The sequence below is a fragment of the Centrocercus urophasianus genome, unplaced genomic scaffold (assembly GCF_019232065.1).
Source record: "Centrocercus urophasianus isolate 14NV4802_14NV808 unplaced genomic scaffold, USGS_Curo_1.0 seq_24, whole genome shotgun sequence".
Taxonomy (NCBI): domain Eukaryota; kingdom Metazoa; phylum Chordata; class Aves; order Galliformes; family Phasianidae; genus Centrocercus; species Centrocercus urophasianus.
Window position 1 is genome coordinate 8,185,860 of NW_024884800.1, and position 16,303 is coordinate 8,202,162.

The 16,303-nt window shown below is 36.8% G+C and overlaps 1 protein-coding gene across 4 annotated transcripts in view; it reads right to left on the minus strand.

Moving 5' to 3' along the window:
- Window positions 1–16,303, minus strand: part of DACH2 (dachshund family transcription factor 2) — a 264,018-nt gene that overhangs the window by 41,056 nt on the left and 206,659 nt on the right. For all 4 annotated transcript variants that reach the window (XM_042824971.1, XM_042824970.1, XM_042824972.1 and 1 more), the window contains exons 6-7: window positions 10,591–10,726; window positions 8,747–8,827 (exon numbers count right to left, since the gene is read on the minus strand). In XM_042824971.1, the coding sequence (XP_042680905.1) occupies window positions 8,747–8,827; window positions 10,591–10,726 (217 nt within the window). The remainder of the gene's footprint in view (window positions 1–8,746; window positions 8,828–10,590; window positions 10,727–16,303) is intronic.

The window sequence follows — 16,303 nt, forward strand, 5'->3', positions numbered from 1 at the left end:
TTACCTATTTCTATCAGAAATCATTATATTTTATTTCTAATCACCTTCCCATAGCCAATTTGGTAACTCAGGAAAGAAGACATTTATTGCCACCAGATGCTGTTACTTTCCTGCTTACTTAATATATTACTATAAATCGAATCAACTGCCTGCAAGGCAAGGTTGTGTATTTATTATTTTGCATTCCGGATTTCTTCTGTTAGAAACTTTCTCTTCAGATAAGCAGTACCACTTTAGTTCTAAATCTACACTGCAGCTGACTATCAGCCAGGATGCATGCATACACGTTACATGATGCAGGGCCATATAATAAGAGCAGAGACAGTCTGTGTGCTAGAAGCACGTCAGCCACTCCAGCAATCAGGCTCCCACTGAATCTACAGAATGGAGCTGCTGCTTCTGTAAAGCCAAAATTCCAGACAGATTTGTATTATGTTTAACATATGCTATAAAGGCAGTGATGTTATACAAAGTGCTAACCCTAAACTAGGGTGCAGAAAAATTATCTTGTATGCTAAAGATAATTCTTATAATTCTCATTGCAAATAAGACTATAATCTTCAAGTGTCCAATTCCTTTCATGTTTTCATCAGCAGCAGTGCAAACACAGAAGTCAGTAATGAATTAGTTCCTGAAACAATAAAGCTTTCACCGAACAGGTTTTGAAAATTGAAGGTTTTTTTTTTTTTTTTTTTTCCTTGATTATCAAGAAACTTCAGACAAAGAAGCAAAGGAATTAAGGCACTATAAAATCAACACTACCGTTACTATTACTGGTTTTGTTGTATTAATTTTGCAGTAACACTGTGCTTTCCTTAAAACCTATAGCTTACAGAAAAATCAGTGAAAATACACACTTTTTCATAGAGTAATTCCACAGTTTTCCTTCCCATCTAAATCCCTTCTGCCTGTAATGCCTTAGGCTATATGACAATAATGTCAAAAGTCAAACAGTAATGCTGATGACTCCTCCTTTAATATGTGAATTTTGAAGCACTTTTGCCTGCAGGGCACCCTCATTACAATCACTTTCTAGATTTTAAAACTCGGAGAAAACAACACAAGCATTGTAAATACACTCGTATCTCCAAATTGACAGCATCAAAACTGCCTCCAAAGGTTACAGGTGTATGGCTTACACGCTATTTTTGTGCAATTCATACTTTCTGATTTCTGTGAATAGACATGTGTACACATACATATCCCATTTTCTGCTCCAGCTGAACCCTCCACCAGGGATGCTCCCCCCCTCCAACACACTCTACATCAAAAAGGCATCTCTGACCACACCAGAAGAAGCATTCCAGTCAACTGTCATTAAAAATTTTGCAGTGTGTAACCCTTCACTGACAACACACATAAATAAGCCATGGGATATGTCAGCAAATTCACACAAGTCAAATCCAGCAATCTGAATATTGCACAGCAGTCCAGGTGATGGCTCGAACAGGCTGATCAAAACTACACAATGTTTTATAGATCAGAACATCTCAAAACACATCTGGAAGCAGAATTTTATTTATTAAATTACATGTTATATTCTGTCATATTCTGTCAACTATAAGAAAATCCTACTTTGGAAACTACTCTCACACTGTCTACAAAAATAAAAAATCCACTGGTACTTTGAGAGTAACGTGCAAAGGCACACATGAACAAAGGGTGCACCCAAGGATTCTGGTGCTGGGATAATCACTGCCTTTTTTGGCTTTGCACTCATTTGCCTTGAATTTCAGATCTATGGTGAATTAAAGAAATAAGGGAGTCTGGGTAGTAACAATCAAACGTAAAAAATTGTGTATTTTAACAGTTCTCATCAACATCAAATATCTCACAAATTAGAACGGCTTAGAAGCCCAACTCCTAGTCTCAAAAGTGACTCAGATAGCGGTGGGCTGATTTTCAAGGGTATTCAGGAAAAGTGCTATTACAGAAATAGGAATCAGAAATAGTCTGCCATTCAAAAGCTAGAATGGCTGGCCTAATGCTGAGCACAGGTGTGTCAATGAAGCATTGATGAGATACCTAAAAACATCAACAGCCAACCTCACAGCTGCATCTAGTCTTGAATTTTATTCCCAAGATGCCTCTATAAAACTTAACCTGGATCCTATTATACTGATTGCTTCTTACTGTGGTCTTCCACTCTCTGAGGTATAATGCTTAATTTCCAAAGTACAGCTGATAATATTAAAAAGCTGGTAATTGAACTATCCATCCCAGCAATGAATATGGCTACATATAAACATATAAATAAATATCTAATTAAGGAAACAGTATGGTAATGGTGCTCCCCACCCCAACAATCAAACATGAAATCTGATTTCCTTGAAATTACAGCCTGAGCTGGCTGTGGTCCAGATCCCCTCATGTTCTGCAGCCCCAGTGGCTGAGTTCAACGTACGGGTCACACCAGCTCTGCAAACAAGGTATCAAGTAACTTCAATGCAACACATGGAATATAATGAAGAACACACTTATTCCAGATTCATGACTCAAGAGGACAATCTCCTTTTTCCAATTCCAATCTATGGTTTGTTAGCAAAGTACTTATTGCTTTTTACAACAAGAGTAATTGTTCTGATGTGGCATGTACACAAAAATACTTAGTCGATGCACAGATGTATGGACTTATTCTCAGCTTTCTGACCAGAAACCTCTGGGAAGCAAGTCCACTTAACTGCCGCTACTGTGTGAGTGTTAGAAGGCAGGCACAGTGCAAATAAGATACTCAAAAGAACCAATCAGAAAACAACAACAAAAAAAACCAAACCAAAATAACAACAATAACAAACACAACATGAAGATCTGAATATATAAGAGTGCTACAGAAAACACCACTTGCACGTGCAAAGTACACTCCAGGGCTTCCCAGAACACACGTTTTCCTAGGGCTGCTGGCCAGGAACACAGGCATGCAGGGCATCCCCCTGCACGTACCTGCAGCTGGCTCGAGCTGTCCTCCAGAAAACAGGTTATCAAGCAAAGCCCATGGATGCTATAAGGGCAGGATTTGCTCTTTGACAGCAGGAGTATACAGTGCTGTCATAATCAAGAGCATTTCTGATCCATTCTTGACTGAAACAAAGGCTCTGGAGCCAGTGCCACAGCTGTGACTGTGTCGCTCTGTATTTCACTGATAGGTAATGGCCCTCCATAGCTAACATGACAAACATTAAAAGGACACTATCAGTAAAGCTTAGAAAATAAACCTATGGTTTATAAAGTGCAGTTTTTATAAATATCCTGGAGGCCTTCTTCAGACACAAATATTGCAAATATTTCACAATAAACAATAAGCTTTGTTATTAATATACATTTCTGTCAGCTTACTTGCTCAGGCTTAAATCAAATGCATGAAACATGCCAACGACTTTTTTTTTTTTTTTTTTAAATAACAGAAACTTATATAAAAAGCAGCGATTGCTGACTTCTGAGCAGTTTCCTAGTTAACAGTGTTTGATCACAGTCTTTGTTGTCCATGCTAGAAATGACATGTTTTCCAGAAACACGTACTGCTGCTTGTATAAGCCAAAATTTCAAGCAGTGACAATCTAAGACTTACTGATGAATTCAACCTGAGAAGAACCTATATGCACACATGGTTACATATTTGGGCACACAAATGCACAATCAATCAGAATTTCTCAGGAGCAGCGTGGCACCATGGCTGGCCCAGAGCACAGGCAGGTGGAGGCTGAGCCTGCATCAGTGTCTTCCCACAGATCTCAAGGATTGCCATAATGTAAGAAAGCCTTTCGCCTATCTTTCTGGATGCGTGTTTTTCAAGTTCTACTGATCTTAATGAGGATTGAAGGCATACTTATTAAACAACTCACAGACATTAAGAATGTCACTGACTGCAGTTTTGAGGTTAATGACTTCGCATCAGATATATTATGATCCAGAGAATTCAAAGGGTCAGTTCTAATACAACTGTTAACTCTGAGGGAGATTACTGGGCCTAATGCAAAAGCCACCAGGTGACAGTCAGCAATGTACCCCCCTGATGCCTTTCATATCTGCTACAGCTCACTAAGATGGGCCTATAGAAAACCCACTTCACAGTTCCGGAAGAAAAGTAGAAGCATTAAACTGTGAAGAGATAATTCAGACTTTGGGGAGAAGCTTCCTGTAAAAATGCCACATTATTCCATTCTTTTTTGCCCACTTTATTCCATGAAGCTATATGAATTGCTTACAAAAATTGGGTCCAAAGCTTTCTGAGTAAAAAGAATTTCTGTCTTTCAGCACTTTCATCTAGACTCAATGTTTGTAGTCTTTAGACAGTAATACATTAAAGCCATAGAAACCTAATAAATAAAACATATCAATAAATTATATATCAATGTAAGAAACTGTCCATATGCCAAGATAATTATGAAGCAGTTATTTTACCCTTCAGAAAAAAATGGCGTGGTTTAAAATGATTTGGAAAATCAAGAAAATTTGTTTACTTATGAGACTCAATATAATTTTAATGTAAAAGATGCAAACAGAATATTTCACTATTTGCTCTTACACAATTACTCGCCATTGTATTTATAAATACTTCAGCAATGGTTAAATGCAGTTGTAACAACATGAGTCTATACACTGAAAAAGTTAGAACTTCTCTATTATTTCCTATTCACATATACTGTGAATCAAAGTATTAATAAAAGTTTGCCTTAGTTTCATTGGTTGGGGATTTTTGTTCAGTTGGTTTTCGTTTTCTGACTGACTGATGAAAGATCCCATCTACTCTTAGGTCACCATTTTGTCAGTTGTCAGCTCATTTGCAGGTTAAATTTAACGACAAGAACTTGCAGAAAAAGCCTTCACTCAGAACAGAGCGCTGAGTTCGTTACCCTTCAGAATTCTAAGAGGACAGAAAATATAAAAATATCTCTCAGTCTTCTAGTGAATATTTGTGCAATACATGTCACTTGAGATTTTTGGAATAAGAAGCCCTTGCAACCTTTAAACTCATGTACTATTGCATCCACTGCTTATCAAACAACTCCTGGGTCTCTCATGTCACACTTAAGACAGCAAAAGGAACACGAATTCACTTCTAATTTGGGAACTTTTCCATGTATCTCAAGAGAAGATTTGTGAGCACATTCCTAAGGAAAACTGCTTATTTGTCATTATATGTTTCACATGTAAGTACTGAAATGTCAAAGAAACAGCATGGTGAACATTTGAAGTGTTGGCACCTCTCGTACACTTTCTATACACGATTCATGTTACAGCTTCGTAATCTCAGTTCCTTTCCTTATTCCTTGCGCTCTCCATCTGGATGCTTTCACATTCATTGTCAGAAAAGTCCTCTCTCTGCAGGACACCCCCACTTGGGCCTGTTGCTGTTTCAGGTGTTATGCACCTGCTCTTTCTCCACTACTCACATTGTGAGTAACCTAGTCCTTTGGCAATTATTAATTTAAACATCATAAAAACCCTTTTCCACTAACAAAACACAATAAATAGATACAGTTATTCTTTCATTACTGTAATCTATGGCCATCTGAAAATATTTCACTCAGCTGACAGAACTGATGTAAAATTCCCATTTCCTTGAAGTAATAAATGGGAAGGTGTTCTTCAATGAAATAAAAAAGAATAGCTGCCAGATGCAGCTTTGGAGACTACCATCTACCAGAAATCTGAGACCGTCATGGGATGTAGACTTGTGCTCCAAGAATGCAGACAACCAGGCTAAAGGAGGTAGTATGGACACTGAGCAGCAGTGAGAGATTCAGAGCAAAGCACTTTCTCAGCAAATAGAGCCCTCATTTCTGCTAAAAGAGCACTTGAACAAAGGGTAAGTGAGAAGAAACCAGTCATCTGCAGACTCTTCCTATGAATTTTTACTCTGGTTCATTTAGGGGGAGTACAACTCCAGCCCCCCAAACAGCCGTGGTTCTCTGGGGCCTGCTTGCCTCCTGCTGAAATCAGAGCACAGGAGCAGGGCTGGCATGTTCCCACATCTCATCAGGCTCAGGCACACCACTGCCCTGGGAGGCAAAGCATTTGTACTGCCTATGGGTACATACCGCTCCTGCCTAGGACAGTAACAAGTGCTATTGGCTGGGGGAGCTACGGCCCAAAATACCAGACGGTGGACAAACTCTGCTCTCATTGAAGACATTGTAAACACTTCCATTGATTTCTCTGTGGCAAGAGCTGGGGTTGTGTCTTTTATTATTCCGTCCTATATGAAGATTTAGAAATATTTTTTTGTCATATAGTCACAAGGAATAATTGTACCTGCAATTAAGTCCTACTGGCAGGTATAGCCAAGTTCTTTTCTGGCTCATTTAACCTTCCTAATGCCAGATTTCATATGGAGGTTCCTACAAAGCCTATATAATACTGTGTCAAACACAATCCTTTCCCATACAATAGAGACTTTTTTTTAGGATAAATACCAAAGCAGGCAAATGTAAAATTGAATTACTGTAAGGAATTAGGTAAAATGCTACTGCTTAAAAACAGAAATAGCAAGTAAGCAAAATCGTGAAGAAACTGTTTACATTTCTGTAACATTTGGGACTATGTTCTGTTGACAGGGAATTTTCTGTTTCCTTTCAGTAGCAATTTCAAAATACAGTACAGATTATCCATTATATGGTTTTCACTCATATCCTGACATGGATGCACAGGCAGAATGCTTGTGCAGATCTAGAAATATATTTGATCTAGCTGTCTTCTAATATTAAGCCTGACAATACTTCCTAAGATGCTGAAAGGATGTGGAGTAACTGAGATTTAAAGGCACTGCTTCTTCAACAAGCTTAAAGACACGGTCTGTAACCAACCTCTAACCTGCTGAGACGAGACAGCCTTTAATTCCGTAAATTCTGTCTCACCAACACATACAAGCAGCTCAACATAATTGAAACAGTTTTATATTAACTGTGTTGTCAGAAAGAACATAAGCTATATTCTCTTCAGCCCTGATTACCTTGAAATTAGTTTGACGAGAACAAACTGACATATTTTTGTCTGGTGCTAACAGCACTTCCAATGGCATAAGGAAAATAAAATTTTGTATCCTGAGGAATATCACAGTAGTGCTTACAATAATCACAATAAGTTTTATTGTTTTTTATGCTAAGCTTTCATATGAGTAATACTACCGCTAAATTTTAGTTACTTAATTTTCATTTGTTGTTGTCTTAATTGCTATAAACAGCTCAGATATGCAGTTCTAACAAAGTGTGTTACAAAAACATGCTTAATATATGCCTTCAATAATTTCTTTGTTGTTTGAAAACTTTTAACTTACAGCAAAGCTGGCATTTTATGGCTTGCAGAGCTATAAATCATTTTTAAAATCATGATGATATTACTCAAAGCAGATGTGAAAACATATGTTTGCCACGGTTGTATAAACTGCTTACTTGTCATGCTTAATAAATGTTGATACTTTTATTTTAACTACATTCCTTCTTAATAACTTTGCGAATGTTTTCCATGGTAAATATACTTTGCCTTAGTGAAAGCAATGTCAAGTTTTGAAAAATAAAGCTTGTATACAAATTACATATATATTTTTCGCTGAGCATACATCACACTCTTCAGTAACCGCCCACATCTGAACATGAAAATTGTTCAACACATTTGAGGTGCACCAGAGCCCAAAACAATTATGCAAAGAGAATACTATTACTACTAGGAACAAAATACATACTGGAGTGGTAAAAATCCTTGAGGTGTAATAACACTTATATGGGGTGACAGGCTGGGAATTTCAGAAGGAAAATACAGACTGTATCTCCTACTGGTGCAGTCCACCATTACAGGGTGCTTGTATTTCTATAAAGCAGAGATTCCTAAAGGAGATACAACACAGGTCCACCACACTGCTCAATGTGAAATTCCAGGATTGTATGAAATCACCTTCAAAACATTGGATGCACATCGTTAACGCTTTTCAAATTTTGACGTTTGTCCCATGATAAGTCAGAATGTTTCAGTTCTGAAGCCATGGGATTACATGAAAACTGCATCTTCACGTGCCAAAAAACCAACTACTTTCTAGTTCTCAGAGACAAACTTGACCTGTGCTGGCTAAGCTTAAAACTGAACACTTGATTTTGTCTTGTTGATGATAACTCTAATTTCTTATGATTTTGTCCAGCAATATAACTGATTTTCTTCTAATTTTATTTACGAGGAAACAAAATGCCACATTTCTCCTCCATGCGTAGCTGCAGATTCTACATCTCTGCAGCTGTGCCCCAGGGCTTACCTGAATACACAGACATACTAACTTTCTCCAACTCCCACCAATCAGTGCAAGATCAGAGGAGGCACTTCCCTGCCGACAGGACGAACACTATAGGCTAAACATCACCTCTTCCCTTACTTGCCTCTTATGAGATCAGGTAGCATTCTTAAACATGAAAAATGGCTTATTTCCTTCACTTATGAACCAGTATTAGAGTAGCTTGCACGCACATCTACTGCAGGAAAAGAAACAATATCATGTGACTAATCAAATAGTTGCTAAGAACTGCATAAATAATTGAGAAAAAGAATGGCAAAATATTACTCCATAGGATATAAATAGATGGAAGCAAAGACCTGATTGTTTACTCTTCCTAAGTAGAAGGCGATCTAAACCCAGTGATACATTATTCATTGCAATTAGGCACTTGGCTTTCTTAGATTTACAGTATTATGCAGAATAGTAAAAAAGAGAATAAAGCATATAAGTGTAATTAAATGCCTGAGATAGAAAGAAGTGTAGTTATACCTTTCTCCTTTTGCATTTTTTTTAGGCTTGTCCCAGTTTCTTGATCAATGAGCTCTCCTTCCCTGCTGTTGGTCAACATAGCTAAAAAAATGAGAGTGCACAGCAATAAAAGAACTGTCATTTAAAAAATGTCAAAAGAGGAAAGCAGTAAATTATACTTTTTTTTTCTTATTATTTTGATATTTTAACATTTATTCATACAAGTTTTAAAGCAGGTAACCACATCTGTTGTCCATAAAGCTCCCAATTCAGCAATGATAAACCGGAATATGCAGCTGAAGCAAATTTGCTCAACTTGATTAAAAAAAGACACCAAGACAGAACTAAAATTACTGAGAACAACTGATTTTTTAGAAGAGAGTTCAAATAGAAAATTTAGAAAAGTACTTCACAGAAATCATTTTGGGAAAAAACGCGTTTAGTAAAGCAAAGGATGTAAGTGTTAGTAATTATCTGTAAAGCAACAAGGACAATTAAAAAGCTCAGATGCATAGAAAGTAGCCCAAACCAATAGATGAAAGTGAAAAAAAACATACTTCATAGTGTGAAAAAAAATTCTTAACATCTACCAGAACAGTGAGACATGCTAAGCTCATACCTATTTTCTTCGTCTCCTTCTATGCAATTAACCAATTACAGAATTTAATATTTCTTTAACAAGACTTGTGAAAAACTTGAAAAACTTGTAGAAGTAAAATAAATAAATAAATAAATAAAATACTTTTTAAATATATAAAAATTTGTACGTTTCATTTTTATTTTATTTATTTTAGAAAAACCTTTCACTACTACTGCTGGAGCTCAGAGGATAGCACTGTGTGCTACTACTGTTAACAAAACAAGTTACAATAGCTTTCAAAAACTACAGTAAGGGGAAAAAAAATCCCTTTTTCATTGCTAAAAGGGAAGCCCTATTTTACATACATGGAGGCTGAAGGGCATCTACTTTCTTGTTCTTCCCTTGTGTATGCTGTGTTTTGTCCAAGCAGCCCAGTTTCTATTGATTAGTTTGTCTATTGTCAACAGAGGTATGTAGTGCAATGGTGCTGCAGCACGGACCATGGCAAAAACTCCAAAATCCCAGCAAGCTGCTGAGTAGTAATTTGAAGGCAGTGAAGCTCACAGTGACTGCCAAGAACTGCACTGCTTTTGTAGTTTAAATCTAGCTCAGCAATGTCTGCATAGGTTGCAGTCTCTGTGAAGACAACAGTGTTGACACACATGGAAGAAAGGAGATGATAACTGACTTGCCCTAGATGCCTCCTGGAAGAATCAAGAATAGAATCCAAATTTCCTCCAGCCCAAATTTGCATTTTAAACACAAGATCAATAATGTACAGACTGAAAATTGTTCTAGAGAGAACAAAAAATACATATATATCAAAACCTCTCAGCTTCATGGCAGTGAGTGAATGTCTGGCCAACAGGAGGTTTTTATAGTGTAAAAATCATTGTATGTGTGTTTTCATAGGATTTGAAACATATCCTGCTATTTTTCAACTCCAGGTGGTTTCAGAGTCACTTTCTCAAGCCAGCATGCAAGATCAGTGAGTCACACCATAGAAGAGGTGGTATGTGCAGAGGAGGTTCTGTGCATGGGTAGATACAGACACAGAATGAGAGGATGGGCTCTGTGTAGTATTGAATCTAATACAAAAAACTACAGTGAGGAGCTTTCTGGTCATTTTTGGTGGGATTTTTTGTATGTTTCTTTCTGTTTTGGAGAAACAAAACAGAAAGGGGCTTTCCTGAGTTTCCCAGTAAATAAGGTATTTGCTTCAAAAAACTGCTAAAATGTGTGAGGTCAGCAACTGTCATGGGGTGTGAGGCTGCAGAGCACTAACCAATTCTGTCTGGTGTGTTGTCCAGCTGGGAAGGTGAGCTGGACACGCTGCTGCTCTGATGAGAGGAAGCATGGCTCCCAGGCCGCTGACTCTCTTCTAGGGATGGAGCTGGAGAAGGGCTGTCTTGAATTCTTTCCTTGAAACAGAAATAAAACAAGGTCTGTGCAATTTGATTAGTGAACTTCACTGAAGTTCAATTAAAAAAAAAAGAAAGTGGCTAAAATAAAAATAACAAATAGTCTTGCTAAGATAAACAGTGAACAGAATTCAAATCAAAAGAGTAGTACAGCCTTCAATACTCAAGAAGAATATAATCTTCTACATGTGATGCATCTAGACAGTTTTTCATCCTTAGGGTCATGACACAGCACTTACCACCTTTTTTTCTTTCATAAGTCTAACATTTTCACACATAGGAATATAGAGAATATTTTTTCGCATGGTTTGTACAAACTAATTTTACTCTACAGATATTGAAATTGGCATGTATGAGTCACATGTCACATAAATAAATCAAATTTTGACAAACTGGCACTAAGCACAGTCAGATTTGTAAATTCGCAAGAAAAATCACTTCTTGTCCTTAAATATATCACGAGTGTCTTCTGAAGGCAGCACACAGACCAATTTTAAAAGCCACGACATTGGTAAAGGCAGGTTCACTTTCAGATGAGAAGTACCACAGACCAACAAAAACAAGACTGCTTGTAAATTTTTATGTGCACATTTTTACACGAAACTTTGAGATTGAAGTGTAACCTAAATATACACGCTGCTCTAGGGAAGGGGAAGAAATTGAGAAGAAATTGTAAAATTTAGTAAAATGGAGTTCCATAGTCCTGCCTGTCTAAACTTGAAGACTCTGGAGAACTTATGGAACTTCCACTAGTACAGATTTTTGCTAACAGGTTAGATGAGTAATTATTCATCCTGTCTTGAGGAAAATGCTTGATGGGTCTCTCCACTTGAGACCCATTCCAACCCAACTAGTCCACATGCACTATTCTCAGTTTATTCAAAATCCAGTCCCCCTTTTCATCATTGCGAAGATCAATGAAAAATAGAACTCTTCTCAAAGGGGCAGATCGTGGCCTGAGATACTCTAGATAATCTTATTTTAAATTTTACATTTTATGTCCTTTGTTACAAGTAAGAAAGTCTTTAAAGGCATAGTTTCAGTGGAGGGACACTAACAAGAAGCCCAGAAACTGCATCTTTGCAGCTGCCCTCATCTGTGGCAATCAGCTGTTCCCAATGGAAACACAGAACTGAAATATGAGTGATTTTTTTTAAATTTAATTTTTTAAGGGAGATTCTCTTGCCCCATCCCTTTAAAAACCACAATTACATTTACACTGTAATCTGGTGAAGTTTTCTCAAAAGAACTTGGCAGTTTTTCTGCCTTTCTAATCTATTTCAGATTTTTCAGTAAGAGTATGCAATCTGGCTACTTGGTGGCAATTTTCCATGCGCTTCTGAAAATATGCTCAATAGTATTCAAACTTTTAATGCAGTTTTGCTAGATACTATGCTGAATCAATACTATAGCTTTAGGAAGAGAACACTAGATTCTCATAGCTTCTCCATTACCAATAGCTAGCATAATAGCTTCTGTTCATAACCTATTGAGGCAATTCATTAATAACACTGGCAGTGGCATTGACATTTTAAGAATACTATTATCCATTAAAACTATCTCTCTAAAGCACACTCACCCTCATGTTTACAGACACATCTGAGAACAATGCGAAGAGAATGTGAGTGGATACTTCTAATAGCAAGGGGTGGTGTTTGTCTATTCCAATCACACCAACCAAAAATGTAGTAATGAATGTGTTTTTAATAGGATAGTTATTGTACATTAAATAACAACTGAACTTCAAAATCATGTAACAGATGTGTATCTATTACATAGCTGTTAATCCTCAATGGAACTGTTCTCACTAATTATCTGTTATTTAATGAATATACAATAACAAATAAATCTTGGAGGGAGACTATTAATTGCAGTGTTTTTGAATGTTAATTAAAATATTTATTAAGTCTTTACAAATTAACCTACTACATGTTGAGTTATAAGATCTTAAAATTTTTAAAACTGAATAATTTTAATCCAACAAATTCTCAAACTTGGGAGAAAAAAAGGAAAAGCCACTCATCTCAAAATGGTCAATGTTTTATCCTTGGTATTCAAAAGACTGATCTGAGAGGTTGCTGAGACCAGCAAAACAGAACACAGATATGATTTACTGATCAGTAAATGACATTTAAAAGGTTACATCAAGAAGAATTCTTCTAGGTATACGATGAATAATACACAAATAACTGACATATCTGCCTCGGCATGTACAAAGCATGCGACTGCCCTGCACAAAATTTTGGCTCTAATTTGGAGAGATGTTGACTGAACAGATGGATCATTCTGTCAGTAAGGACTTGGCTGGATGTTCACACTCAGAGAATTGTGAATCAATGGCTTAGTGCTGAGGTGGAGACACTGATGAGTGGTGCTCCTCAGGGGTTGATTCTGGGACTATCTGTGTCTTTGCTGGTGACACTGACAGCAGGGCTGAGGGAACCCTCAGCAAGTCTGCGAACGACACCAAGCAGAGTGGAGCAGTTGGCATACTGGATGGAAGGGATGTCATTCAGAGGGATCATGACAGGCTTCAGAGAAGGGATGAGCAAACCTCAGTAAGTCCAACAAGACCAAGAGTCTGGGTTGGAGCAATCCCAATCATGAATACAGGCCAGGCAATAAGTGTATTTAGAACAGCCCTGCAGAGAAGGACTTGGGGGCACTGGTGGACGAAAAACTCAGAATGAGCCAGCAATGCATGCTTGCAGCCAGGAAAAAAACCTGTATCCTGGGCTGTATCAAATCAAGTGTGACCAGCAGTGCAAGGGAGGTGATTCTGCTCCTCTGCTCCTCTGCTCGTAAAGTTCTGAACGGAGACAAGTAGTGGATGCCCATCCCTGCAGGTCTTCAAGGCCAGGTTGGAAGGGGCTTTGGGCAGCCCAGTCTAGTGGGTGGCAACCCTGCCCATGACAAGGGGGTTGGAAGAAGGTAAGCTTTAAGGTCCCTTCCAACCCAAGACATCCAGTGATTCTGTGCAACACTTACAGATTTTGCATTTATGTAAATAACAGCCTTGAATAAGTAACTGGTTACAGCTAACAGGCTACAACTCTGACTGTAATTCTATTTGCCTGGATTTCAGTTTTAACAATCCTCTTTGGCATTACATTCTTTTTATGACCAAGAGTACTCAATTTACAATTAAGATACAATTTTGAAATGATTAATCTTACAGAAGAGTGCAGAGTTTAAGTAAATTTTCTTGTCTACTGCAACTATGAAAATGAATAGCCAAGGAGAAGACAAGCCAACTGTTCAGCAAAAAAAAAAAAAAAATCCAAACCACCTACGAACAAATATGACGACGAATTAACACAGTTATCACACAAACAGCCATATAAGTCACTTTAAATGAGAGTTATTTGAGTAATTCAAAAGCTGATGATTTAGAAAAGCGAAGTATTCTAGCTTCTTCTGATAACTGTACATTCCATTGTCTCTTGCTATAAAATAATTTCTGCTTAAAGTAATTTGCCTTCAAACTTGGGGTCTTATTTAGAAATGTTCAGGCAGAAATAAACGTGTCAAATAATAATGTCATTCTTAATCATACAGTGAATCACTTTCTAAGAGAGTAAGTTGATTATGCCATCTAATATCTAAATGGTTACAAAAATTCACATGTACTGGGAAGATGCACTTTCCCCTACATGTGACAAAGGAGCTGAAATTTTCTCTGTATTTTATGTACTAGAAATGAGGATATAGTGTAATCATGTCAGACTCCCTATGGATTGAGAAACTGTCTATTTCTAAATGTTTGCGTGGAAGTATAATGCTGAATTTCTCCTACTATAATGAATAACACTATGAACAGATATATTCTTTTTTTTCCTCCAAGTAAACACATCCATTTTTCAGTCCTGTAATCAGTATGCATCTATTTAGCTACTTAACAGCAATGTGCTCTGGTTCATTAGGTAGCTACTGTTGTGTCTCAGCCTAGTTAAAATTTCACAGCAAGTTAATCTATTTTATTACAAATGAGAACACAAGTGATAATGTCCTCACCATTTTCCAAACACAGGGTTAACAGTATTTGTAACAAATCAATGAGGGCATTTAAATAGGAAAATTGCAAATCTAAAACTTTAGCATTTTTTACACATTGATGACTTCATTTTATTTGTCATTTATGTATTTTACAACCTTGTTACTTTTCATGGATTTTACTTTTTTTCTTCTTGAAATAGCTCAGTTCCCACTGGCACACTGCAGTGCAGCCTGGTTCTGCAGTTGGTATACATAAAACTGAGAGAGAAACATTTCTGAACAGCCAAATTTTATCCACCGAATTTCTTCATATTTTATAAATCTTCAGGATTCATACTCCATGTTATAATGTAATGAATTATATATGTATAATGTACAGATTGTGAGAATTTTATGAAAAATGAAAACATTTCTCAAGATCTCACCTATTTGTCTAACTGTAGTACCCACTTTATCTTTTCTCTTTCCTTTACAGAGCTGTATCATAAATTCTCAAAAAAGACTTTTTCAGTATTTAATCCTTTTGAAGGGTAATATATTTCAGTCTTACTAAAAAATAGTGTCTTGCTTTGGCTTAGAAACTGTAGCTACAAAGCCTGACATTGTTAATTTTAGTTGTGATTTAGGTTAACAGCACTGAAGTCATCAACTCTTGCAATTTCCAGATACATCCCTGATTTCACCTCAGTACTCTTTTTCTAACCCCTGTGAGATGGTATTCCACACAAATAATGTGAAACACCAAAAAAGATTTTTATCCTTACTAGTTTTATTAGAAATATATACGAACAGCTTACCTATTTTTAAAATAATCATTTTGACCTTAATTCCATACCTCTGATTTTTTTTTTTATAGTATTGATCTTCGTTTTGTGTCAAGAGTTTAAAAGAAATGATGCTGGGTTTTCTTTTATTTCTCTTTATTCTTAGTGTTAATGTAGCTGTAATTACTCTTCCAAATGTTAATCTATTAATGAGTTCCTAGAGGAATTAATGGCATTTCACTGCTGACAAGTAGGATCTGGAAGTTTGTCTGAGACATGGACGTTTTATACAGACATTTATCTTGATGTTTCATATTTAATTCAGATGCTTTTTCTGTTTCTGTGCAGTAGCAGGAGAACTGGAATTCAGACCTCACTGATGAAACTGAGAGGAAGGAAATAGGGGGATTCTACTAAATTTAGGTTTAGACTTGAGTTTTCAACTATTGCAAGAAAAATTCAGAGTTGATCACCAGGTTCATAGACTCTGGCATAATAAATTTTCCAAAATTAATTTGCTCCCTAGATCCCCACTGGAATGTGCAGTGTCACACCTCAGTCTAACAGAGCTTGTCAAATCATCATTCAGATTACCAAAATGGACCACAAGCTGGCTATACCTTACTTTAAAAAAAAAAATCAAGAATCAGAGAGGTTCATTTCTCATTTACTATCCTTAATTAATGCACTGTTATAAAAAACAATACACGTTTAGCAGTTAGGGTTTTTAAAGAAAAGGTATAATCTTGACGTAGTAAGCAAGAACTATATTAAAATCTGAGATCAGATTAAATGTGATAGACCACAAGAAAACGTT